This window comes from Idiotropiscis lumnitzeri, chromosome 11 (genome assembly GCF_059441095.1).
Source record: "Idiotropiscis lumnitzeri isolate Australia: NSW breed Sydney's pygmy pipehorse chromosome 11, RoL_Ilum_1.0, whole genome shotgun sequence".
Lineage (NCBI taxonomy): Eukaryota > Metazoa > Chordata > Actinopteri > Syngnathiformes > Syngnathidae > Idiotropiscis > Idiotropiscis lumnitzeri.
Window position 1 is genome coordinate 14,522,186 of NC_142401.1, and position 27,001 is coordinate 14,549,186.

Consider the following 27,001-nt stretch of genomic DNA (forward strand, 5'->3'; position numbering starts at 1 on the left):
GGGTGTACAACTGTGCATGAGGGAGTTGTGTGAACATGCATGCGTGCATGTGTGCGCGCGCGCCTGCGCGTGTATGCGTGTGCGTGTGTGTATGCGTGTGTGTGCCCCCTACCCCAGCCCTCCATATCTCTCCACAGGACCGCCAGCCCCGTCTAGAGTTATTCCAGGAATGCGATGAACATGGCGGCCGCGATGAAGGCGCAGAAAACGGGGCTGCTGGAGCTCCGGCTGACCGTGGATCGCTGGACCCGAGTGCTGGCCACGCTCACCGAGGACACGCTGATGGTCAACCCCGGTGAAGGCGCCGACGAGACGGCCAAACCCAACCCGAATCCCGCGGGGGCGATCAACGGAGACCCCCCGAACCTCAGCGCTTGTCCCGTCCCGGAGACCATCACCAACGTGAAGCGCACAGTGCGAGTCACCAAGCAAGATGTCGGAGGACTCGGGATTAGTATTAAAGGTGAGATCAACTTTTTTCATGACGGACTCAAACGTGGCGTGGCAGCGCCGTTCAAAATGCCGCGAGTTGAGTTGGAGTTCAACTTGTTGTCACCGAGCTTGGAAAACTTGATTGATAACTTTTGAATGCAGCGTCGCTGGTGTTTCGAATGAAAGCAGCTCGTTTTTGGCACATTTGGGAATGTTTAACGAACTTGTTGTGTGGCCCAAACGTTGACAGCCGCCATGCTTCATTTACGTCAGCGGGGAGCCCGATTAGTGTCATTAACTAGATCTGGTAACTCGGAAACGATTCACGGGTTTAAATTATTTTTTTCTATCTATCTATCTATCTATCTATCTATCTATCTATCTATCTATCTATCTATCTATCTATCTATCTATCTATCTTTGAATTAGCTTGGAGTATCTAAGCTAAACCTAAATGTCTGACACTTATTTATTTTTTTATATTAATTTATGTATTTATTCAAATTTTGCTGTTGGGACCATAGACATTTTTTAAATCAAAACTAAATTCATTCCATTAATGTTTAAACATTAATTCCCGACCTTAGCTTAGCTTTGCCTAAATTTGTACAGTTGAAGGAAATTTTAATGTTAGCATAACATGCTGAAATGTAACCCTTTTTTTTTTTGCTTTGAGGCTAAAGAACTAGATTTAAATCTAAACAACCAAATTTTGCTCAATTTTAAACATTAACCCGTACAAATGTTTTAGCTAACATGTTACCATTGATTATCTATCCATATATAAGGTCTTCATTTTAGAATAGCTAAGGTATGTGTATAATAGCTTTATGTTACCCTAAATGTTAGTTTGACTTTTTGACACCTGTCACTTTTTTTTGTTTGGCTATAGTAAGGAAAGTACGAAGCCCCTTAGGGGACACGGAAGAGAAAAAACAACAACTTTGCGTTCCCTTGCAAACTTTGGAAGGGAATGCAAAGTTGTTGTTTTTTTTTTTTTTGAGTGAATGTTTATTTTTTTTAATGCGCGTTTATGTACTTCCGGGTCATCTTCCGTGTAAACAAACGCAGCAAAGATGGAGTGTGTTCACCCGTGGGCGAGTTTAATTGAATTTTACTTTGAAATTGTCTTGAAATACAAAGAAATAAAATCAGTTCTGGATATTAAGCACGGTTTTCAAATAAGTGAAAGACAGTTCCAAGCCCTCCTCCATGATTAGTGCCGCCTCCAACGTGCTGTCGTCTCTTGAACAGCAGCGCATTCGAGGCAAGGGTAGTCAAACTGACCCGGAAGTACATAAACGCGCATTAAAAAAATAAATAAATAAACATTCACTCGAAAAAAAAACAACTTTGCGTTCCCTCGCAAAGTTTGCAAGGGAACGCAAAGATTTTGCGAGGGAACGCAAATTATTTTTTTTTCTCTTCCATGTGCCCCAAGGGGCTCCGTAGGAAAGACCTTTGAGGAGTTGATTACACTTATTACAAGACCTTTTAAACATTAACCCCTGCCCCTTTGCTCAATCTAGATTGACAAACCTCTCTGTCCATCTGTACAGATTATCTATACCAGTTATGAATGAATGATGACTACGATAGTAGTCTATCACTTTAAAAATGGTGCAGTGCTTATTAAAGCTATATGTGCTCCCAATGGGACACGACGGCAACCTCCCCATATCTAACATCAATCTTACATAACTGTGATGTGTACTCACAACAGTGTGTCGGCTATTTGAAAGCCTTTTGCAATCCTGTTTACATGACCTCAGCTGGGATCTCAGTAGGAAGGACAGTTTGTTGGCTAGTTAAAGTTTTGTAAATAAAATGGATAGAGATCATGCTGTGTTTGGATTTTTTGAAAAAGAAACAACATTTGAAAGTAGTTGGGACTCTAGCCAGACTTTTCGGATGCCCAAATTGTTTGATAATGTGTGTTCCAGTTCCATCACTACAAATATGGTTAACTTTAAAACCAGAACTTTTTCTCAGGAGTATTGCATGACAATTTTTATTAATACCCATCTACAACATGCAAATGTGTGTTAGGGTGTGGAGTGAGAGATGTGTGACATAATTTCTCCAAAGTTAAAGATGGAAAGTTTCCATGAGATTTAATGACACATTTGGGGACTTAATAGGAATACACAGGAACTTAAAAAAATATCAAGATGCTAACTAAAACAATCGGACTTCATGCAAGTTCATTCAGTGGTACTGAAACTTATGATTATCCACCGTATGTGTTTTTCAAGGTATTAGTTGTCGCTTGGGACAAAATCAAGAAAAAAACAAAACAAAACAATTAAGGTCATGTAAAGCCCTCACAAGTAGGCAAGGAGAGCTACTGTATCTTTACGTTGAACATTTGTAATTATGCTTGAATGTCATACCTTTTCATTTAATTGCCAGTTAATTCCCAGAAAAAGTTTCCAATTTGGAATATTTTCAAAATTCCCCATCTTAATTCCCCATAGAAATGTATTGAACATTTTCTGGAAATGTACCAGACATGTGAAGGTGGGACAAGAAGGGTTTCACCTATTTTACACAGAGATCTTGTAAAATCACAGTCGTGACTGATGACAGAACTTCAACAAAAGGCGGGATATTCCCTCAACTATGCAACAAAAAAAAAAAATGAAGCGTGAGCTCATTTATCTGGGAGATAAGATTTAGATGCTATATTTCACACCTTTCAAACTTTCCCTTTCCACACAGGAATTTCTGTTCTGACACTAATTCTAAATTAGAAAGTGGCAAAAATACCAGGTTGACTCGCAAAACTACATCATGTAAATTGGTGTCGAAATTTATGACCAGGTCGTTTACGCAGAAATTGAAAATAAATAAATATACTCTATGCACATGCAACAAAGACTCTCCGTAACAACCCAGGTTAAACTTAGCTCCATTACATCACACAAAGCTTGTCTTTCAGTCAAGATGTATCACTTCAATGCCGTTCATTGAACCAACTGCACTACTTTCTTATTTAGATAGGGCGTTTGAACCACCTTGTGGTACCATTGTATTTTACAACAAGCACAAAAAATTTGAATTGGTAATGTTTCGGGCAAATAAATGCGGATAGGTGAAAAAATCTGAATGCTGTTGATGTATTTGTGAATAGTGAACTGCGTATTTACACGGGATTCCTGTCCATTATAACTGCAACAGATGACCCAGTGGATGTCTTAGTCTTGAATACCGAACTCGGCATCTCGCAATCAGATAATTAGATGCGTGATGTCACCAACTGGTGTCAGACTTGAGATTTAGTTGTCTGGTGTCTCTGTCATGGGCCAGATACCACCTCAAGTGGCGGGAATTTTGCCAGGTTGACTTTGCGCCTGCAACGCAGAAAAAAGGCACAAAATGTCAGCTTTTCTACACGGTGCAAAAGGTGCCTGTATCTTTTTTTAGTCTGCCGCATCCACATGATGACAAGTCATTGGTAGTTGTTGCTCCTCATTATAGCTGACACTAACATGTTGATTTTAACTCCGCATCCTTCTATCACCCTGACAACATTGGAGCCTCTACTGGCAAAACTTCTGTGAACATGGGTGGCCTGTAGAGCCACACAGCTTTTTATTAAAACTTAAATAATTGCCGGCACCCTCCTGGCTTGATGTTGGTGTTACGATGCGGCTTGCAAAGATGAAGAAGGCTGGGACACAACAGAAAGAAAAAATTGAATAAGATAAGTGGCAAGATGAGGTTCTGCTGACACCACAGCGAGTGAACAGCTGAGAGGAGCAGCAGGCAGTTGTCATTGGTCAAAGATGAAAGCTATGTATCAGGGAGTGGACCGCCTGTGTTAATTTTAGTGAGCCCACCCTGGCTTGTAGAAAGTGTGGAGGCAGTCAACCTTCACTCTGCTCTGTCTAATTTAAGCAGAGCGCAAAGTTCCATGTCTCCAGACAGTGTCTGATCAGAGAGAAGTCTCGTCACTGTAGGCCTGGGTTAACATTTAATCATTTGTATTTTGTACGAAATTAGGTTTAATGATGGAAGCAGTTGTTTTTTTTGTTTTTTGAGACAATCAAAGAACAATACTTTGCAGAAGTATATAAATCAACATTGCACAACAACAGTTAGATTGTACTTATTTCATTAAAATAAAAAAAATAAAAAATAGCTGCTAAACCAATGAAAAAAAACAATCTAATAAATGACCTGTCGACTCTTACAATAACCTCATCTTATGCATTCCTAAACAACACTGGAGGGAGACGTGGTCTACAAGTAAAAGAGTTCCCTATGTCTTATGTGCTAGTGTCAGTCTTAACCATTTCCAAATCAGGCAAGTAAACTATGAATGGACTGTAGTAATAATGAGTCCGCTAAAAAAAATAAATGAGTCCTCAATGTGATGCATGCACTAGAGAGAGTGTATTAGTTCACTACACTTACATTGTATGAACAGATAATAATAGCTAAAGTACTGTAAGTGTATCAACAACACTGCTTTGGGGTAGTTGGACAAACTGCACATTACACGACATGATGTACAGGAATTGTTTTTTAATAGGTTAAAGGAATCAATATAAGAATCAAAGTTAAAACTAACCATTGGAGCGCTCGCACTGTACAGACCGATCCAGTCTGTGGACAGACAAGGCTAATGCTAAAAGCAAAGCTAACAAATACGCAATATGCTTCCCTTATTAATCGTGTCTAACTGTGAATCCTGTTCATCAATTTAAAATTATAACACACCGGAAATTCTTGTACACCGAATTAACTTTACTTGGATCCCCAAATCGCTAACAATGCCTTGCTCAAAACAGAGCCTCTGAAATTGAAACTGAACTAGTTCAGCAGGTGTTCAACTGAGAATTGAACCAAAAATGTAATGAATGATACAGTCCAGACTCCAGAAGTGATGCAAGAGTCCAGATTGCTACAAGTATGCATTTTGAGTCTTGTTTCATTCAAAATGCAAACCAATGCCAGAACAAATAAGTATTATGTTTGACATTGGACGTTCCAATGTGCTTTTTATTGCATTTACTGCTAAATATTGCAACTTGTCAGTGTTGTTTGAACCGCTAGCACTAATTTACCTGTGTCACCATTTGCGTCACTAACACCCCCTCCCTCGCTATCCCACATCCGTCCAAGCGACACTTTGCCAGCTTGGAGGTGGAGACGTGTACGTGACATAAGAAGACAGGGTGGGATGATGAAGGAATAAGTGGGGATTAAGTGTTCGACTGACAGTTATGGGAGGAAATAATAATTGTGCACTTGGTGTAGTATGCCTTCAAAGATTTAAACGCATACGACAAAGGCCAACCACATAAGATGGCAGTATATTCATTTCTGAACTCTACCAATGACTTGTAAAGCATTCCATATTATAATTGTAACCACAATTATATTAGTTTAGTTTTGATTTGTTTTTTGGGGGCGGGGGGGGGGTGATGCGGGGAAAATAATTGTCCTTACATCCCCCCTAAAAGCACCTAGCATTGACTTACTGACGCTGCTCCTCTGGGCATTGCCTCATTTCTAATACTTAGTCATGCAACAAACGACTCGTCTGATGCCACAGAGGTCAAAAGATACGGAAACCATTCAGTCCAAAACTCGATTGGGAATGTGCTCGACATGCATAGGAGGAGAGATGCCATTGACTTGTAAATCCCGCGTGGAGCAAACTTCCGCAAGACGTATTTAAAATTAATTGAATGTCTTTTACAATAGAATCTATTGGGGGTGTCAAACATACGGCCCGCGGGCCGGATCCGGCCCGTCTGGTGGTTTGGTACGGCCCGGGGAAGAAAGCTGCATTGTATAAAAAAATATGAATTTTCTTTAAAATCTGTAGTTCTTGTATTATCCGCTAGGGGGCGCAGTGTTTTAGTTCGTGTAGACAACATGAAAGCAACACTGCGGCGGAACTAGGACCACCTTTAAGTTCCACAAGGCTGTTACTAAATGTTTTTGGAACATTGTTACTATCCCTGTGATCAGTTTTATGCACAACACACTCAAATATATGTTTAACTGTGTAAAGGTGTTGTTAAAATTGCACATACTTTATTTATGTTCTTATGTTGTTCTCTTGTTCATAATATATTGTTCATAATGTAAAAGGAAAATTCTGTAAATAAACATTTTGATAATTTACTTATTCTTTGCACTGATTATTAGTATCAGTGACTAATACAAAGGAAAAAAGTGGGCTTATTGTTAGTTCTATGTAATTTTGCAATGAGTTTACTGGTCCGGCCCGCTTGATCTCAAATTAAGCTGTATTCGGCCCGCAGACCAAATCATAATCTGAGATTATGACTGTCTCGCTGCGAAATCTGAGTTCAATCGCCGTCCGACATTAGTGACCGTACTTCTCGAGTGGCTCACCTGCTCAGTTTTATGTGACTACTTTGGAAGAGAAACACGAAGGAGATAGTATGAAGAGTCCTCTGTTTGTGCTGGCCCCAATAAACCATTTTGATGGGTTTTCTTCAGCTACACAGCTTCCCAAGCTCATCCCAAAAACATTCTTCAATTTTAATTGTTTATGCATAATACCAATACAAAGTATGCATGTGAGTTGCAGGTATTATTTTTTTTTTTCATTGAATTGGGCGTCAACATCCTAACACTCTGCACTCGTAATTGTGCCTTTGGATGTGTGTGGTTTTAAAAGGCGGGTCCTGGCCTGAAATCAACATTGAAACAACAGATGTTCAATTTGATTGGTTAAGGCAGAATGCTCTCTGGCCAACTGGTTCTTACAAAAAAAATCGTTTGCTCAAGCATTAATGGGTCTAAAACTAAATTAGGGTGTGGAATGTAGCTCGACAGTATCAGAAACATCTATTTTGGCCAAGCATGTAAAAACAGACAAAGATTTGTTGCTGATAGTTTTATTACAGGAACAAGCATCTTTGACAAAAAAATAACGTTTCAGACGTCCCACAGTAGTACAGAGAATAATTACGTAATTAGTGCTGCAGTACTGAACATTGACAGCACTGCAAATGAAGCGGGGAGTCACCATTTTTTTGTAAGATGTGAAATAACAGTTTTCATGATGAGGTTTGTAGAGGTGGACATGCTCCTTTAAAACTTGCAAGTGTGCTGCAATTCTTCATTTTTTTAGGTAGGTTTGATGCAAGCATGTCTTGTACATGTTCTGACACAATTTTAAATTATAAAACAAAATAACCTGGAAAATATTGCAGCAATTAGGTTGTCTCAACCATCCACATTTTAAGATTGGAAGGTTCTGACTGGTAATGTCCTCAACCTACTGATCATTTATATTATTGTGTTGTAAGAGAATCTTGAGTAAATCTGATGTCCCACAAGATGAGATGAGACTGTATTTTCATTAAATTTTTAGGCATTCCTCCCCCCAATGTTTTTGTGAAATAACAAATTAAAAAAAGAGGGTAATTTAATATGATGGATTCCTCTTTTAGCATTCACAAAATATGTACAGCAGTTTCTTGTTAATTAAATTTCTTGAAGTGTGCCATACAGGCAACCATTGTCACATCTGTTGACATCAGGTTCTTACAAACCAAATGATGTTGCGCCTCGTGTCGTGCAGGTGGGAAAGAGAACAAGATGCCCATTCTCATCTCCAAGATTTTTAAGGGCCTGGCCGCTGACCAAACGGAGGCGCTTTATGTGGGCGACGCCATATTGTCTGTCAACGGCTGCGACTTACGGGAGGCCACGCACGACGAGGCCGTGCAGGCCCTGAAGAAGACTGGCAAGGAAGTCATCCTTGAAGGTAAGACGTTTACACACGAGATTTACACAAACAATTCTGATGGAGTTAAACAATGCCAAAGTTCTTCTTCTGACCTTGTCCATACTCTTTAATATGATTTCATACCTTTTCCATAATGTTGGTTAGGTTCAAGTATGAAAATTTCCATTAACTCATGCTTTGATCACACTTATCGTGATACATTCAAATAATGACCTTCCGTGAAATCCGACTAACGAATTAAAAAGAATACCAATGGAGAGATGAGTTGCTGTATGGAGGATGTAAAGTAGTGTGCGAGCGTGCTGTGCTGCACTTCAATGAAACACCTGCTATGCCGTGGAATGTTTCTTTTTTAAAATTATTTGTGCCACCAGAGCTCGTGAAGTGCGGTTTGAAAAGGAATGGGAAAGTGACACACTTTGTAGAATTTTAAGTATCGGGATCAAAAGCAAAAAAAGGACTCAAATATTCATGAATGCTCCATCATTTAAACTAAACTTAGTCATTTGTTTGAAGTTCTCACTTTTACGTCTGACTGTAGACGAATAAATACATATTGTTGACCATGGCCGGCTGCTGTCACATGCCGACAACAAATCTTTGACGGCGGTGGCGTGTGGTCAGACATCACGCAACGAAACGTGATTGATTGGGGGGTGTGTTCTTACAATGGCTCGCAATAATATTAAATTGACTGTTGACGAATAAAAACGCTACCTCGTTTTTTTTTTTTTATCATCACTTCCATGTTGCTGTATTTTAATGTTGGTTGTTATGGATACTTGGACGACTAAATTTTTTTTTAGGTGGCACTTGATGTGAAACATTTGCGAACCACTGGCCTAAGCTACAATGACTAGATGGTGTAAATTCACTCATGTTTGTGTGCTTATTAGCAACCCTGCTGCCGGGTTTTGTTGACTTGAGCCAGAGGAGCAGGGCTGCAGACGAGGGAGCTCAGTGCTTCAGCCTTACTTGTCCACAGTCGAGCAGAAAAGTGTTGATAGCGGACAGCTCAAGCGGTGCTGTTCTGTGATCCGTCAAGTCAGGATTCTTTTCGGGGAGGCTCCCCCTTCAGTAGAGCAGCTTGGAGACCAAAGAGAGCAACATGCGCACAGTGAAAAAGTGTGCATGGGTGCGCACAACCTCATTTTTTTAATGGCCCTCTTTTATTTTGACTTGAGTTGCATGATTGTTATGCAGGACTGAAAGTGCCAAAATTACATAAATCACTACACAATGAAATGTTTAATTAAAATTGTCATTAATTAATTAATTGTTTCATTTATCAATTAAATGTAGAATTGACTAAATAAATGTATCATTCATTAAATTATTAATGCTTATATGTAAAGAATATATATAATTATTTCTGTATTTAATTAATCATTTATATATTTAATTAATTATTTATGTATTAAATTAATTATTTATATGTTCAATTATTCCATGGTCCGGCGTTGCAGTGTTTCAGGAATTAATTGTATCTGAAATAATTAATTAAATACCAAAATAATTAAAACTGAAATAATTAATTAAATACCAAAATAATTATATAGATTTGTTTTAAATGTGATCATTGGTAATTTAATGAATTAATGATGCAGGTATTAATTTCATTCCATATTTAATACATGAATGAAACATTTAATTAATTAATGACAATTTTAATTCAACACTTCATGGTATGTTTATTAATTTAATTTTGGCACTTTCAGTCCTCCGAAGATTGTATTTCCAAAGATTTATTTATGTGCAGGACAGGAAGATTGAATAGATTGCTACAGCTCCAAAAAACACGCCAACAAATTTCTTAAGTGTTTGTGAACTAAAAAATAAGTTTGTGACACCCAGTGTGTAATTTGCGGGAAGGTGCGCAAATGACAGATTGTAGCTGTGCACGTTTCTTACGCCGTAGACAAGAACATATGTAGTGAAGAAGTGTGACTTCGAACCCGGACTTAAGACCCAACCCTACCTTGAAATCCTTACCCTGGTTTAAACCGTACTTTGAGCTAGTAACACTGATTTTAAATCCCTACTTTAAATCTCTCACCTTGGCTTGAAACCCAAACTTGAATATAGCAACCCTGGTTTAAAACCTTTGTTTGCCTTGACACCCCTAGGCTAGCATGGAACCCTTCTTGGAATAGCTGATCTTGACTGTGACACCCTTCTTTGTATTCCCACCCCTAACTTGAGACCCTACTTAGAAGCCCAGTCCTGGCTTGTAAGCCTACCTTGAAAGCAGACTTTGAAACTCCAACCCGAACTTGAAACTCTACTTTGCCCTGGCATGAATTCTCACCGTGAAACACCCACCCATGAAACCCTAGCTTGAAAGCCTCCGATGCTGGCTGTGATGCCCTACTTTGAAACTCCAACCTGGTTTTGAAACCGTACTTTTAAGTCCCCTATTAAAACCACATCCTTTGTCTAAAACTCTTCTTACAAACCCATAACATGGATTTGTCTCTGTACTTTTAATTCCTGAACCTAATTTAAAACGCTACTTTAAAACCCAATTTTGAGACCACAAATCTGTATTGCCACCATTTTCAATGGGTAGAAATGATATTTTAAAAAAATATTTCATTCCAGAGTCAAGACTGCGAAAAGGAAGCTCCGTGCAGCAACATTACCTTACTGTTGGTTTCACTTTGCACACCACGTGTTTTGCCTTCCTGTCAAATTGGTTTCTGTTGTCTAGTGGTTTGTATTTTCAAACACAGCTGCACCAGCATGCATTCATTTAGGTGCTAAAACAGAGTCATAAAAACGATTTTTACATTGTGTACACAACTCCGGCGTGGACTTAAGCTCAGCTCCAAGTTACTTGTGCAGAGTTTGCAGAGCTGCTTCCCTGTGCCAGGACATTTCTGGACACAGCTGGTTTTCTCTCCCATGTCCTTTTCATCACTGGTCCGTGACTCGCTGCGCACACACTAACACACACATGGATTAAGCAGACTTAGTTATTGAAGCGCCTCAGTGGCAGTCTTTCCATTGTTATAGTAACTTTTACTGGCAGGCAGGGGACGTGTTTTAGATGTTATGTCAGCTGCATTGGGCTGTCAAGCCTGTGCAATAGCAATTAGGCTGCTGCTCACTGTGTCATCTTGAACTGTTGCCCAAATGACATCATCTATTGTCGCATGCATTTGGCAAAATAGTTGTAAGGCCAAGAGAAGGGGGAAAAAATGTTCCGTGGAACCGCCCCAAAAGTCATAGTTTTGGAGTTCAACCAAAATGGAGTGGAAAAACATTCAGGGTGGAATTAGTGCACAAGGTCTCAGCTTCGGCCTGCCTGTAAGTTGTTTGCATGTTCTCACCATGATTTTATGCATTCTGGTTTTTCCCCACATTCCAAATTCATTCGTGTGAAGTGGAAACTCTAAATGAGTGGTTTTCAAACATTTTACACCAAGTACTTAATAGTGAAAATACTTGCTCTCAATGTACCACCATCATTCTCAACATTAAAATACAGTACGGAACACCCACATTTTCATCAAAAAGTATAATTTTCAATACCAATTTAAGTAAGGAAGGGCACGTTTTGACACCGGTATCGGGCCGATACCAGTCTCACAATGGTGGTTGATATCAGTGTCGGCCGCCTTCTTTTGGCCATTTTACTAACAGGAACTAATCAGCATGCACAATCACAAATCACAGAATGTTTTTCCTCAGTATGCTGAGTCCAGGTCATGTCAATCCGCACATATGCCCCTAATAAGATATATTTTGATGCTTTGCGAGAATTAACCTCTGTGTCACTATTTTAGACTCAACCTAAAGCCATAGTTTGTGTTTAAAACTAAAAACTGTGCGACATATGCAGTCAAACAAATGTAACATCCAACTACTAGTAACGCAAACACACTTATTTGAGGAGTAATGTGGAGTTATAACTAATAATCTAATGTATTGCGCCACGCAAAGCATTTTGTTTACCATCTTTACCATCACTACAATAGATTTTATGGCGACATTAAAGCTCGTTCGGACAAAGTGTTACTGTGTTCCCTTTACGTGGACATCACAGAAACCAAAAAGATAGCACAAAAAAAAAAAAAACAAGCTTCATGAAAATTGGTGGCGATATGATACTAGTTCTAATTTTTTTTTCAATGCGCCACCAACATTGTAGAGCGCATTTGGACTGCTGCTCATCACGGCACTCGTACTTTTGTAACAAGATCATAGCTTACTTTGTGCACCATCCGTCCGTCCATTCATTATCGAAGCAGCTCATATGTCTGTAAAATATGCAAGTGGTTATTTGTGGTTATCTTTCCAGTCCATTTAACAATCATGGATACATTTTCTTGCCTGGACTCGGTGTTAATTATCAATCATCAATGTTGAACAAATTTAACGTTTGTAATTATTGTTATCATTCTTGACACACCACAGGATAATCCATCCATCCATTTGTTGAATCACTTATTCTTGATAGGGATGCTAAGGATCATCTTTTAGTCATACAATAATGTGCCTCTTACTGACTTTGATGGAAATGGTGGTTAAATTATGCCATTTTCAAAATAACCGCAACCCATTTTACTTTCTCTGTTAGTTAAGCACGAATGTGTGGATATTCAGGCGCTCCGTTAATCACTGGAGGATCTTTTCATGTTTTTGTGCACATTGGCACTCTATTGTCCTTTTTTGGCTCTTGTCAGTGGCTAATTGAGCATATTCAATCAGCAGCAGAGGCCTTTTGTGAGAGGAAACAACCCAATTTGTTGGTCAGTTTCGAAGGGACGCCTGCACGAGAAAACAAATGGCAGCTTTGTTACATCCTAAGTGCTTGGCCTTGAGCCATGTTCTGCTTAATTTTACTCTGCTGACAGTGTCATATCACGGAGCAGATGGATTGCAAACAAAATTTCACCAACTGTGATCATTAAGCACATAAATACCATTTTACAAGAGTGTGAAAATTCCATGTGCGCAATCATTGATGTGTTTGGCCAATTCCTGGGGTGCGATTAGATTTTGAGGCCGTTCGTCTGTGCCTGTGACGCTTTGTCAGCACTCTCAACAGGCGCTAACCCCAAATCTAATCTCTTGCAGTCTGTTTTTTTTTTTTTTTTTTTTTTGCCACACACACGCACACACACACACTTGCACACCTGCTTCTGATCTTTCCACTGGCTGCAATATAGCCATGCCTTAACTTCTGGAAATATGGCATGTAAGAAAATCATTGTGGTCCTGTGAAATAAGTCACAGTTTGGTTTCTTTCTTCCTGTGATGTGCCTGTTTATAACAAGACATACACGGTTTCACTTCAACGACTCGGCTCACCACAGATGTCCTTGCTCATGACACTTTCCACTGACATTACCAGATAAAGGTGGTTGAGAATATGTTGTCATGCGGCACGGCACTTGAAGGCAAGAGCAGTTACCTACCGTATGTGCTTGTATTTTTTTTCGGCTGCAGATATTGATTATTGTAGTAACTGAGTACCTGATTGAGAATTCCACAGAATACTCGAGTATTCGGAGATATTTTTGTTTGAAATTAAGATGTTTATCTTAATAACGAATGCAATATCAGAATCAGAATCTGAATCAGAATGCCCTTTATTGTCATTGTACTCACTGTACAACGAGATTGGCGAGCTCCCCTCTCCAGAGCAAATATAATAAATAATTTAATTTATTATATCAATTAAATTAATCAAAGATAATAATAACTGTTGCTGCTTGTCTGCATATGTGGTCATTTATTGGAAATTGGCTATAGGTGTTCTGACCTTTTCAAATTCCAGCTTCATTATGTACAGTAATTCTGAATGGAATCCATTCCAAGGGGCTACATGCAATATAGTCCGAAGATGACCTGCTGCACGCCGAAGTCCATGCGTGCAGACTCCTCAGGTGGGTGTCTCCAGGCTGATGCCACGTCAGAAATATGAATACTCACATAAGTACAGCAGCTGTGTAGGGGAAAGCTGTATTATGATCAGAAGTTTTGTCTTCATTTATATTATTAATATGGACAGCTTGACTTTGTGACATCACAACTGCCCATACATTGCCTATGTAGCTGATGCAGTGATGTGATGCTGTTTGACATCCAATGAAGCCATTCTGCTTCCGGATCAGACCAAATGATTTTTAGTCTTAAAGCATCCCAGAGGATGCATCTCTTCATTCTTTCTATCACTGAGATCATCATTCTTGCCCCTCACTTCACCCTCATCCCTTCCTCCTAGAACTTAATTAAAAAGGTCTGCAACTGGCGGTTGAGTCTCTGTTTAAGTTGAACACATTTTACTTCAATTCCTGGTGTTAGATTTTCATGTGCGATTGAAAAAAATGCCTAATTAATATTAGCAATGTTAAGTATATAATAGCCACTGATGGTGTAGTGGTACACACGCCCGAGTTGTGTGCGGGCAGCGTGGGTTCAGTTCCCACTCAGTGACGGTGTCTATGTCTGCCCTGTAACTGGCTGGCGACCAGTTCAGGGTGTAGCGCGCCATTCGCCCGTAGTCAGTTGGGATCGGCTTCCGCACCCTCTCGCGACTGTACAGGATAAGCGGTGTGGATAATGACATGACATATATATATATATATATATATACAGTGAAACCCCGCTACTTCGCGGTTCACCTTTCGCGGGTTCAGTGCTTCGCGGGTCTAAAAAATATTCAAAAATTAAAAACTTTTTTGCCCGGGCACGATCGGGGCTCTCCATTCGCTCCGCTCCGCGGGGGCATTGTAGTTTCGCCGAGCGGCACGGCGGGGCGCTGAAGCGGTTAGACGGCCGGCGGCGCCGAAGAAGAGCGTGGGCGAAGAGGAGAGTGGACGAAGAAGAGCACGTTACCCCGGACACGATCGGGGGCGACGTTTCGCGGGGTTCGGACCGTACCAGAGTTCCGGCCGGCGTGCGTGGCAGTTAAGCCGTAGAGGAGCACCTTCCCCGGGCACGGGCGGTGCTAAGCGGCCCCTAAGTTTAACCGAATGGAAGCTCCGGGGGAGGAGGGCGGGCGTGGGTCACAGTTAAGCCGAATAAGAGCACCTTCCGCCCGGGCACAAGCGGGGCAAAATGAAACCGAGTTCAACCGAACGGAGACACGCTTCGGGGGAGCAGGTCCGGCGTGCGTGACAATTAAGCCGAAGAGGAGCACCTCTTCCGCCCGGGCACGAGCGGAGCGCGAGGCTGTCAGTTATGAATGAATAAATGAATAAATAAAAAAATGAAGAATGCCACCTTTCATTTCACAGGGCACAGCGGACGGCGTACCAGCAGGTAAAAGTCGAAGTAAGTAATTGAATAAATACAAAAATAATGACTGGGGAATAAAAAAATAATAAGTTTTAATAATAATTTGGTATTTTTTGTTATCACATGAATTTCACTCTCTCTCTCTCTCTACCCGTATTCTATATGGTGTACTGTATACAGGGGGGTATACTGTATACCTGTATAGGTTTTTTTAAGCATTTTTGAAGGTGCGCCGCTACTTTGCGGATTTTCAGTTTTCGCGGGTGGTGTCGGTCCCCATTAACCGCGATAACCGGGGTTTCACTGTATATATATATATATATATATAAAACTGCTCTTATTATTGGCCCAGAAGGTTATTGGGCAGTGTGTCCAGTCGCTACATACTTACTTGCATAAGACAGAGCCTCCTTCTCCAAAGGGCTAATTTCAGCAAGACAACCACGAGGGTAGTATAACTCTTGAGCCTTGTGGTATTTTGACAGAAATATGTGATTGACACCTGAGAACTGTTTTAATTTACAGTAGTTGACATTTATAAATCTACAGTTCCTTTTATGGCAAAAGATTTGATGAAATAACAAATTACTTTCCAGAAATTCCTTCAAAAAATGAAAGAATTGTAAGTCAACTGTGAATCGAGACGACAGAAGAGGTTCCGCTGTGCCTTTCTTGTCATCTCATTAAAAGCTTGCCAACGGTCACAGTCACAGAGCAGTTATCCGGCACCCCGACCATCTCATGTCGCAGTCCAACTCTGGTCCTGTCCCAAGTCTACGTGCGGTATTATCCCTGCTGCGAAAGCTCTGACCCTCTGGACACAAAGCTCGGTTCATTTTCCTTTGGATCTGCTGGCCCGTGAGCAAATTGCGCTTACGCACAGCAGGGGGATGGATTATCTCACAAAATAACAAAGCCTGATCAAATTGCAACTCTTGCCCGTAGGGCCATCTTCCTCTGTAGCGTGACGTTTGCTTAGCAGGACCCCTTCTGCACCCCGCTGGCTGTTCCAGGGCCCCGATAAATTAGCGGCCGGGCCTTTGTCATCGTGGACTTGGCTGAACCATCTCGCTACATGATGCATGAATACATACTGTGTTTGTGTGCGTGTGTGGATTCATCTTGACTCTCCAGACGGAATGTTAGAGATGTCTGCAGCACGAGACCTCCTTTACACTCGCTTCTTGTCCTCAGGCCAGGTCCTGTTCAAGTTTGCTTCACTTTCACTTTGCGGAATTTGTAAAATGAACTCTCCTGACACTCCATGCAAAGTAATCACATCGATGCTTTGGCAGAATGTGAATGAGTTTACTCGTCTGATTCTGTGTTCTCTGTCTCGCTCCCGCACTTTCACGAAGCTGGCCGTAAGCCATGATCTTAATGAGATGGGCTATGGGAATAATGAACTTACCTAAATCATTCGAGAGAAGAGAAGCCCTTGACAGATGACTGACAAAGCCTGAATGAAGCACACCTTAAGCAGTCAAACACACGGGCAGTACGTTATTCATTAACTGTGTATGTTCGCGCACACTGTGTCGAGGCATTACTGGGCTTGCATGGTGCACAAACGTTGCTTGGGGTTTCAAGAAAGCCAGTATGTGTTGCTGCACCGTTTGTGTTTGAATATCAGTTGCTTAAAGGATGATATCAGTCACATAGGTGCAATTCCTAACATTGCCTGTCTACTCTATCAGGGGTGGGCAAACTTTTTGATTGACAGAGGGGCTGGACCGGAGCAGATGGATGGAGAGTTTTGGTAACCTCACCTCATCGGAGAAAAAAAAATACATTTAATTTGAAATGAAAGTGAACAAAAGCATCACAACAATATATATGTCTATATCTATTTATGACATAAACAAGGTTTATTCATTTAATTTTTTTCAAGTTCGGCGGGCCGGATGAAAACGTTTAACGGGCCGCATGTGGCCCTCGGGCCGTAGTTTGCCCACACCTGTACTTTATGGTGTTCTTCATTGTGTTAGTAGCAAGCTAGCAGACTTCAAGGCAAGGTTTAATTCTCTTCGTTTGATGTTTGGTTTGACATTAAACTACTTGAAGCCTGTTTTTTGAAGTTTATTTCTTTATCTGACAAACTGCTGCTTGTTGTGAAGTGAGTTGGCTTCACTGCGACCATGCAGGGCTCCTATCTGAGATTTCTGCTTGCAAGTTAACGCAGAAAAGTCATCCAAAAGAAGGCTTACATCAAAAACCTGTGAGATAACGTGCATCGCAAGTCACCACTGGAAGCATGTACATGCTCACGAAGACTCTATGTTCCTTCCACTAACAACCCAGGCTAAACTTAACACCACCCTGACATACAAAAATCTTGTAAAGTAGAATATGTACAGGACAACTAAATATTTGTCAAGCAAGTTTTTTTCAATGCCAAGACAACTAACTGAGACAACAGAAATTCTCAGCTAACAAAATGCCCCAAATTGAGAGTCATCTTAAATTAGTTCAATAGGCAGATTTAGCGTCCAATAAAAGCTCTAATTTTCAGCCTTTATACTGTAAGAAATGTTACCCGCCTGCAGAAATCCCACCTTGGGACATGGTCCAGGAATGGTGTGATAATGATGTACAGGTGATGTGCACGTGCTACATCTCTTTTATATTCCACTTTGTTTTAAGAAGTCCACTTTTTCAAAACCTCAAGACTTATTGTCGCTTGTTTCACCTTGATTTCATCGAGCACTCTGAATGGGCCATGGCAAATGCTTGTGATTCACGATGTTTTTTTGGCCTGAGATATAGGATTTTTTTTTGTCTTGTTGGTGCTACAACATTGGGACATTGTTTTCCTGGCATGCTTTACAGAACCGCATGCTTCTGAGGTCGCTGGCTGACCAATGACATTCCAGCCGTTCCCATGGTTACCAGTGGAGGGGATGAATAGCTGCTCTTTCAGCAAATTTACTTACTATACTGATGTCTTATTCCACCTCAAAACTCTAATGTCAAACAATTGGTTGTAGTCGCCTGTCAACCTGCAGTTTGTTTGGATTTCAAAACACGATTATCAACAGGATATAAATCAAAGATGTCTCACTTATGAGTTCTGACTTGCTTCATAATTAACAGATTAAACTGTTGACTTGGTTTTGGGTCAGCGGGCATAGTTGTTTCTGTTTGTTTTAATTAGAGATTGACCAAGTCAGAAAAGAGAAAAAAATGCTGCTCAGATATAGCTCAGCCCCTTGTTGCCTGAAACTAAAAGAGCTTTGAGAAGTATTCTTTTTGAACAACCACGTTGCTCATTGTGTGCCCTTGTTTTTATTTTCATTTTTCTGCCAGACCAATGCGATCACACATTCTTTCATGCACTGACATTTATCAAGTCAAAGTAGCAAGCAGTATTTATTCTGTCATGTCGTCACCTGTGACTGACATCTTGGTGGGGGAATTGATTGCATGTGTTTATAATTATAATTCAAACGCAAATCTTCTCTTACTTTTCCATTGCTACGAGCATTTTGGAGATGGTGCTTTCCGAGAAACATAAAAGCTTTCCCCCCCCAAAAATATTTTTTTTTGTTTTAAGTGAGTGTGTCTAAACTGCAGTGGCTGAAAAATGTCTGGTCATGATTTCTCCAGGAAAGCTTAGAGAGGGATTGGAAGTGGGAGTGGAAGAAGCAACTCGTATACGCTCGCACTTGGACACACACACACACACAAATACTGTACAAAAGTGGTCTCACTGGCTGCCAGATAAGCTGAAGTAATAACAGTGCCATCTCAGCTAATTTTAGCTTCTGTATTGAATGTGCCGCCCCTGGAATTCATGGCAACATTTCTGGCTGGGCTTTGCTGGATGTACCACGTCTTGTTTTCTTATTCTCTTACTTTCAATTTCCTCTTCTTTAGAGCCGTATAAAATTTGAATTCATGGCTCTTTGTATGTCCATGCACATATGTCACAAAACCAATGGCCCTGCCCCCCTGCAGATCTTCCAGCTCCTTCGTTTTGACGAGCCCTATTTACTTGTTACATTTTGCCAAACCTCACCAAGCAAAGCGCCAGCCTTGATGTCTGGCTACATGGCGCCATCACGTATTGGAGGAATGTAAATGATGAACAAATCTGGCCTAACTGCCGCTTTGTGAAATAAAATAAAAGTCCACTTAAATCCACTCTTGTTTAACCTCATACATTAAAGCCGAGTGTTTTTTTCCCCCCGCAATGTTGGCTGCCGCACACAGCAAACATTCATCGTTTGGCACCAGGGTAAATTGACAGAAGGTCATTTCTGAGACATTAAGTACACAAGTTGATAGCTACTTGAGAAATGTAGCAGGTACCTGTTAGTCTTTTGCCACTTATCTCACAACCTTCCGACCCCTGCATGCCTGCACAGTGTCGAGACAAGAATGAATGTGAGAGTCTTCTATAAGGAATGACATGGATGATTCCAGCAAAACAGGAATTTGGAGAATGAGTGAATACTACACTTCATTCATGTTATTACAATTGTTCAATTCAAACGCTGAGGTGTTGTGTGACTTCAAAGGCATAATATTCTCATCCAGAATATTTTGGTCTAGAAATCCGAATTGTTGGACTTGAGATGTGTGGTCGAAAATTCAGAAATCTTGTTTTCAGCAGCTCATCCGTGTCCAGGTAGTGCCATGTCCAACGTGACTGGTTGAGTGCAGCGATGTAACTCTAACTGTTCCTCTTCCATGCCAAAGACAACACATAAAGTTGGACCTTGCACACGATAGACAACTTCCTGAGATACTTTCCTAGCCTTCCTTGTTTGTAGTATCAAGACATCTCCTCTGTGACTGAATTGAGTTTGTGAACTTGGTCGAAACCAGTGGTCAGCCAAGCCATTCGAGCTGCGCCTTCATATTATAACCAGCTGAATTTGTTGTCGACATTTGCCCTCCAGCTTAATGTTTTTTTTAAACAAAATAGCTTAATGAGAGGCTGCCTGGTCGACTGAGCGTCAGGAATGCAATCTATTTTGGGAACGGTGGAAGCCCCCCCTCGCGCGCTCCCGTTGTCCTATCCTGGGGGTTCTTTTGCTCCGAGCTACATGACTTTTTATCCTCGGCAAGACGAGAGCGCTTTCACACTTCTTCAGTGAAACCAGATCTCTACCTTCAGCCTTCTTATTTAGTCCGCGGGCTATTTTTACTTGCTGCCAAACTCATATCCCAGAACTTGGCCTGCTGCACAAGAGCTTACCCTGTGTGTGTTGTACATGTGTACAAACGTGTTTCTGTCTGTTAAAGAGTAAAAGTTGCCTCAGGTTCAGCGTAACTCTAAATAACTCTTAAGACGAATCTTGTGTTGCTGTATCAAAAAATGTCGTCTTTTCAGAGATGCTCAGCTTTGATTATTGATAGTATGAGAGAGGTCTTCCTTTAGCAATCTGAATACAAGCACTTACTGATATCCAAGGATGCATTGGATGTGAGGAAAAAATGATCCTTAGCGATTATCCTCTGGTGTGGGGTGTGATCAAAGCGATATTTCGTTTGCGGTGTTCTGTTGGCCGAGATGGCCACCGTGACTGACGGTAGCCAATTATGAAGCAACTTGAGTTCTTGCCGTTGCTGGTCTGGTGTGTAGTGTTGGTCATTTCAAGTTCACTACACAACAAAGAAATAGGAGCTGCAAGAAGAGTTCAAATGGGGAAATGTTGGACTAATCTAGATAACACGTTTTCAATTGAGGTTTATGTGGAATAAGTACATGAGTCAAGAATAATTGCTCTTGGAGGAAGACAGCATCAAGACTTCCTGGGAAAGTCTGTGCAAATGAGTATAAGGCCAATGCCCACATCGTGTAGTTATGGCCACTTTAACATCGATTTTTCCCTGTAATTATGGATACGCAGAAGCCATTTGTCTTCACTGTCAGTAATGCAGTGGAGCTCCCTCATCGTGAATTTCTCTTTTGAACGATTCCATTGGTGACAGTTGGAAACGAAGGGTGTGGTCGAAAAGTAGCTCTAAATAGAATGGTATTTAGATGTGGTTTGCCTGCCACACCGATCCAGCGTTATGATACACTGATTTTTCCAATTATCCATGTATGGGATGTATCACAATATGGACGTAACTGAAGAAGGGATAGCGTTTTATTTAAAAAGAAAAATCTTGTTACACATCATTCATACAAAGGCACATTGTCACATGTGAATTTTGACATTTCCCTTAATGCTTATAACAAAGGAAATGTAAAGTACAGGCAGAATATTTGATTGTTGTACAATAGTTTGCCCTTAAAATTATTTATGTATATTTAATTGCATATTATGTACACAAGGGAGAAAAACAGGTCATTATTTTTGTCTTACGTTGTAATGTGTATTAAATCGTACGGTTGATTTATTGGTTAGGCTCTAATTATAGTCCAATTTGAGCTCATCCTGTAATTTCACCTGAAAGTCCAATATCGCCGTACCTAAAGCAAAATGGCATTCTTCGCTCTTCATAAAAGCTAAATAGTGCATTTTTTTTTAAGAACCACTCCCCTGAATGTGTTTCAGTCAAGTACATCAAGGAGATGTCGGCCTTCTTCAAGAGCTCGGGATCCCCTGGCGGAGCGCTCCCGTGGGACTCGCCTCCTCCAACTCCTCAAAAAGGCGCAGATTTCTTGTCCGCCGAGGCGAAGGAACCTCGCAGCATTCCGCTTAAAATGTGCCAGGTGTCCCGCAAGCAATGCCCCCCCGACACAGAAAACAGGTACGTACCGCACGCAAGTGGATCCTTCCGTTTGGTCAGTTTTAATTGGAGAGAAGACTCAAGGACCCCTCACGTCACCCTACTTAGGTACTTCGAGGTGGTTTCGCCCAACAGGAAGAACTCTGTGTTCTTGCGGGCCAAAGACCCAGCCATGGCCCAGTCCTGGTACAACGCCATCCAGGCCGGTGCTGCCAACCTTTTACCACAAGTCAAGGAGGAGATGAAGATCTTGCAGCCGGGTATGGAAGTCAAACACTTGGGCTGGATTGTAGAACAGGTAAGGATAGGATCACCTGCTCCTCTTTCCTCTATCAGGAGTTTTTATGACCATTTGTTTGTTCGTGAATAGAATCCCTTTAGAACTATTTAAAGGTGACATGTGATTTCCTCCCACTTTAAAGCCATTCTCTTGAGTCTTAATAAAAGGTCTCCGGCATTCCTACGTGAAAATACAGTCAGGATAAATAATTACGGCACATTTAACATCAAAGTTTGAATAGGAAAAAACATGCAAATTCAGAAAGTAGATGGAAGTGTCTACTTTGGTTGCAATGCAAATTGATTGTTTGGCCAATGTATATGCAACTTGTATCAAAAACTGGATAAGCTCTATTATCCCTGCTGTCATCCTTGCGTTGTGCCTGCTGATTCCTTAAGAGGCTGTCTACAAATGTGTGATGTGTGCAGGCGGTGCAGGGACCCGAGAGGCCCATCCTCGCTGTGCTGACTGACAGAGAGCTGCTTCTCTACCCCGCATTGCCCGAAAGCAAAGACGCCATCTGCAGCCCCGCTAAGAGTCACCCTCTCATCACCACCAGGTATACATACAGTATAGGAAACTGTAAACAACCATATGTTTATGATTATGAGCTGTCTACTTAGGCTAAAGACATTATAGACTGCATTCAGTGCATCTGCACTGTACAATTCTCTTTTTGCAAGGAATACATTAAAAAGACAAATGTTGGCGTATCACTATAATATAAAAATATTGCCACACCGAGTCCAATTCAGTGATTGATGGAGTCAAATTCTCACTCTTTCCATGTCTCCCTCAGCAGATGTTTCATTCGGAAAACATGCGTGAGATGAGAACCTATGAGTCATACTGCTTATAGTTCCACCCTTTTTATCCTTTTAACCCGGTATGTCCTTGTTGTGCTTGTCTCCGCAATCTACATATCTTGCCCTAGGCTGGTCCACTCTGGCCCTGGCAAAACATCTCCTCTGCTGGAATCGGAGCTTTCATTTGGCCTGCGTTCGGGCACCAAACAAGGTGTGGAGACCCACGTGTTCCGGGTGGATTCGTCCAAGGAGCTGTCGGCGTGGACTCACCTCCTAGTTGATGGCTGCCACAATGCAGCCGAGCTCATCAAAGAGGTCACGACAGGTACATAATAGTAACATTGTCGTCAAAGGTGCCTGTAAAGAAAATGTATTATTAATTCTAGTATAGCCATTCTTGCAGCAGCCTAGTTTATATTAACTAAAATGAAATCAACTATTAAAACATAACACACACAACTGTCCATTTTCATCATAAGTGACAAGCATTAGGCAGCACACATAAAGACAATAAAAGTAATTTAGCACGTGTGTGCAGCAGTTCACACACTGCTGTGAATCCCTGCCGCAAATACCCAAAAATCCACAAATAAATGACGCCCTCCAAAATGGGCTTGGAATTGCATATAGGTGCCACAAGATGGAAACAAAGAGCTTAAAACGGAGAGGATTGTAAAGCACCAACACCATATTTTATAAACACAATCCTGAACCAATGTTACATAAACATCTGCATTTTATATTTAAAGGAGAAGTCAAGTCAAAAATTGTCCGAACAATGTTTTATGCGCCCCAAAAATTTTAAATGTGTCACTCTGATTAATATTGAATTTGTGGAATCTGAATTAAGTATTTTTTTTTAATATATCTTGTGGAGCGGCCATTTTGGGATTTTTCTGCTTTATTCATATTCCTTAAACAAATCTCAATCAGAATATCCTGTTTCAACTACTTATTGGCACTTACGCACATTAATACATGTCTTGGAACATGGGCAAATTATCAAAGCAAGCAGGCTGTCATTAGTAGCCGCAGTGCTACATGGAGAAACATAATTTCAGTTTACGTTTAAAAGTGTCACTGTGGTGTGTTGCCGATGGTGTAGTGGAAGATCCGCCTGACTTGTGCGGGCAGCGTGGGTTCAGTTCCCACTCAGTGACGATGTCTATGTCTACCCTGTGACTGGCTGGCGACCTTTTTAGGGTGTTGTGAGCCTTTCGCCCGTTGTCCGCGACCCTGTACAGGATAAGCGGTGTGGATAACGATGATGCTATCACTGTAGTAAGGTGGAAAATGTCATTCACATACATTTGATTATTACTTTCAGTTTTTACATTAAATGTTTAAAATGATCCATATCGTGTTTGCTGTTGACACAGCCCACATGCCATCTTGGGAAACATAAACAACCAGCCAGCGTTATGAATCGGTCAAAGAGATACTGACGTCAAGAAGTTGTTGACATTATATTGCAGAGAATAATAAAAGATTTAGAGCAAAAAAATAACACAGTAGTTCCCTTGGTTTTAAGTGACTATGAAGAAGAGTCTACGACTCTACGTAAAGCTTTTTGTAAATTCATGGAAACTCACTTTTGTTGTCTTAAGGTGTCCTCTAGTGGTTATATGTGGTACTGCAACACGCTCACTGCCATAGGATTTCTCCGTTTCCACCTCCTTCCTTCCACATCTCAAAAACATGTACGTTGGGTTGATTGAAAATTCTAAATTGCTTGTAAGGGGGAATGTAAATGTCTCCATGTGATCAACTGATAGGTTGTGTCACCCAATTCAGCTTGGATAGGTTTCGGCTCACAAGCAACAGACAAGCTGTCTAGAAAATGGATGAATGACTTTTGAATTGCATCTCATTACTTGGACAACAGTAGCTTCATATACAATGCCTATAAAATGTGTATAAAGTTTACTTCCCTGTTCTAATGTTGTGGATGCGGCGGTGTTGACATATAAACCCAAGATAAATGGAAGTCATCACACAACTGTCACGATTTAAAGTGCCTCTGCTTGTCATCAAATGAAGTTCAGATGTTCTAGTAGGCCTTTCTAGATTCAACTTTGATTTATTTTTTTATTTAACAGTCTGCTGTACTTAAAAAGCATAGAATAAAAGCAGTGTGGCTCTAACGGGTGTGAACACTCTGTACCTCCCATCTCGGTAGCCTGCAGCTGGAACGGAAAGGAGTGCACCCTTGGTGTGCACATCGACGAGGGCTTCACGCTATTCACAGAAGAGTTGGGCGTCCGCAAGAGCGTCCTGCTGCAGCATCCCTTCGAGCGATTGAGGATGTCATCTGACGACGGCATCCGCATGATGTTCCTCGACTTTGGAGGGCCCGAGGCCGAAATTGTGAGTCAAGCACGCAAATTGCTTGAACTGTATTTCCTCACCTCTTTTAGTCGCCAGGTGTTTTATTTACTCAACTGAAGAGAGTACAAGGTGACTATTAATGTCTCTGCTTTGTCCGTAGCTGCCCCTTGACAAACTCATCATTGTAAAAGAAAATTGTTTCTCAATTGAGTACAAAATAATTAACTCCTAATCTTACGTTAATAGTAAGTTATTAATTAGAGTAAGTTTTTAATTGTATTTTTTTTTTTAAATGAATTTGACACTCCTAAAGTACACAATTTACATTGACATAACTGTTCTAAATAACAGTAAGTGATATAATATTAGACATCAGAGCTTTTTTTTTGTGCAAATGCATTTTCTTTTACGATTAATACTTTTCATAACGATTAGACATTATACATTAATCTAATAAATGTGCAAATTTAATCATGTTAATTACACAGGAAATACTAAGAATTAAGTCTTTGGAATATTGTTTTAAAAAGAAAATCATAAAGTAAATAATCCCAATAAATTCTTACAATTTAGTATATAATATATAATATTTAGGTAAACTTCTGAAAAGGTTTATTGTAAAACTAATCACTCCGTTTTTGTTCTCAGCAACTGGACCTTCATTCTTGCCCGAAGACGATTGTGTTCATCATCCACTCGTTTCTCTCTGCTAAGGTCAAGCGACTCGGCCTCCTGGCATGATGACGTCTGCGACATTTGTATTAGGAATATTTGACAAATTGACAAAAACAACAACCCAGACTGACTTGAGAGCAGCAAGTGATGACTAAACGTCTTCTCAGCTCTTCCGTCTCGTCCTGGTCTCTGACGGAGGGCCGGCGGACATTTGGGCGTTTGAGGTTTTTTCACAAATGCAGAGCTCATGATTCACACATTGAATATGCAGCAGCCGCTGGCATTTTCCCCCCAGTTTTGGTAAGCAACCCATCACCTTTTTTTGATTCATTGTTCAGTATCTCTGCTTGATGAATGTCTTGATGGTTGATGTTGGACAAATTTCTATTTAATTAAAAGAAGACAGCTTTAGCAGAATGACGGGAGACTGATCACTGCGTGATCAAAAATGAATGTAAGGATTCATTAAGTGATAAACTTGTGGATGTCCAAGTTGCCTTCTCACAAAACAAAACATTTTTATATATAAAATAGAAAAATCGTCCCATTTTTACGATAATACTAAATAAGAAGCTTATATGACAAAAAATGATTCATAATTTTAGTTGCAGATTTCAATTAAAACAATTTAAGGCTACTAACAAAGAGGATCTCGTAAATAGATGGACTTCAACTGATAAAGGATACACACATGCCAATAATCAAATTGAATTTGAGACATTTTTCCACCCATTCCAATCAAAGGTAGGATCATCATTTTATTGGAAGTCGCTGAAAGATTGTCCTGACCGATTCTGTGGTGGT

The 27,001-nt window shown here is 40.6% G+C and overlaps 1 protein-coding gene across 1 annotated transcript; it reads left to right on the top strand.

Moving 5' to 3' along the window:
• snta1 (syntrophin, alpha 1) lies at window positions 1–26,990 on the top strand. The gene is made up of 8 exons (XM_088309918.1): window positions 1–463; window positions 8,006–8,191; window positions 21,934–22,129; window positions 22,217–22,406; window positions 22,817–22,947; window positions 23,323–23,519; window positions 25,374–25,561; window positions 26,171–26,990. Exons 1-8 carry the CDS (start codon window positions 175–177, stop codon window positions 26,261–26,263), a joined length of 1,470 nt encoding a protein of 489 aa, XP_088166044.1. The 5' UTR covers window positions 1–174; the 3' UTR covers window positions 26,264–26,990.
• The last annotated feature ends 11 nt before the right edge of the window (window positions 26,991–27,001 follow it).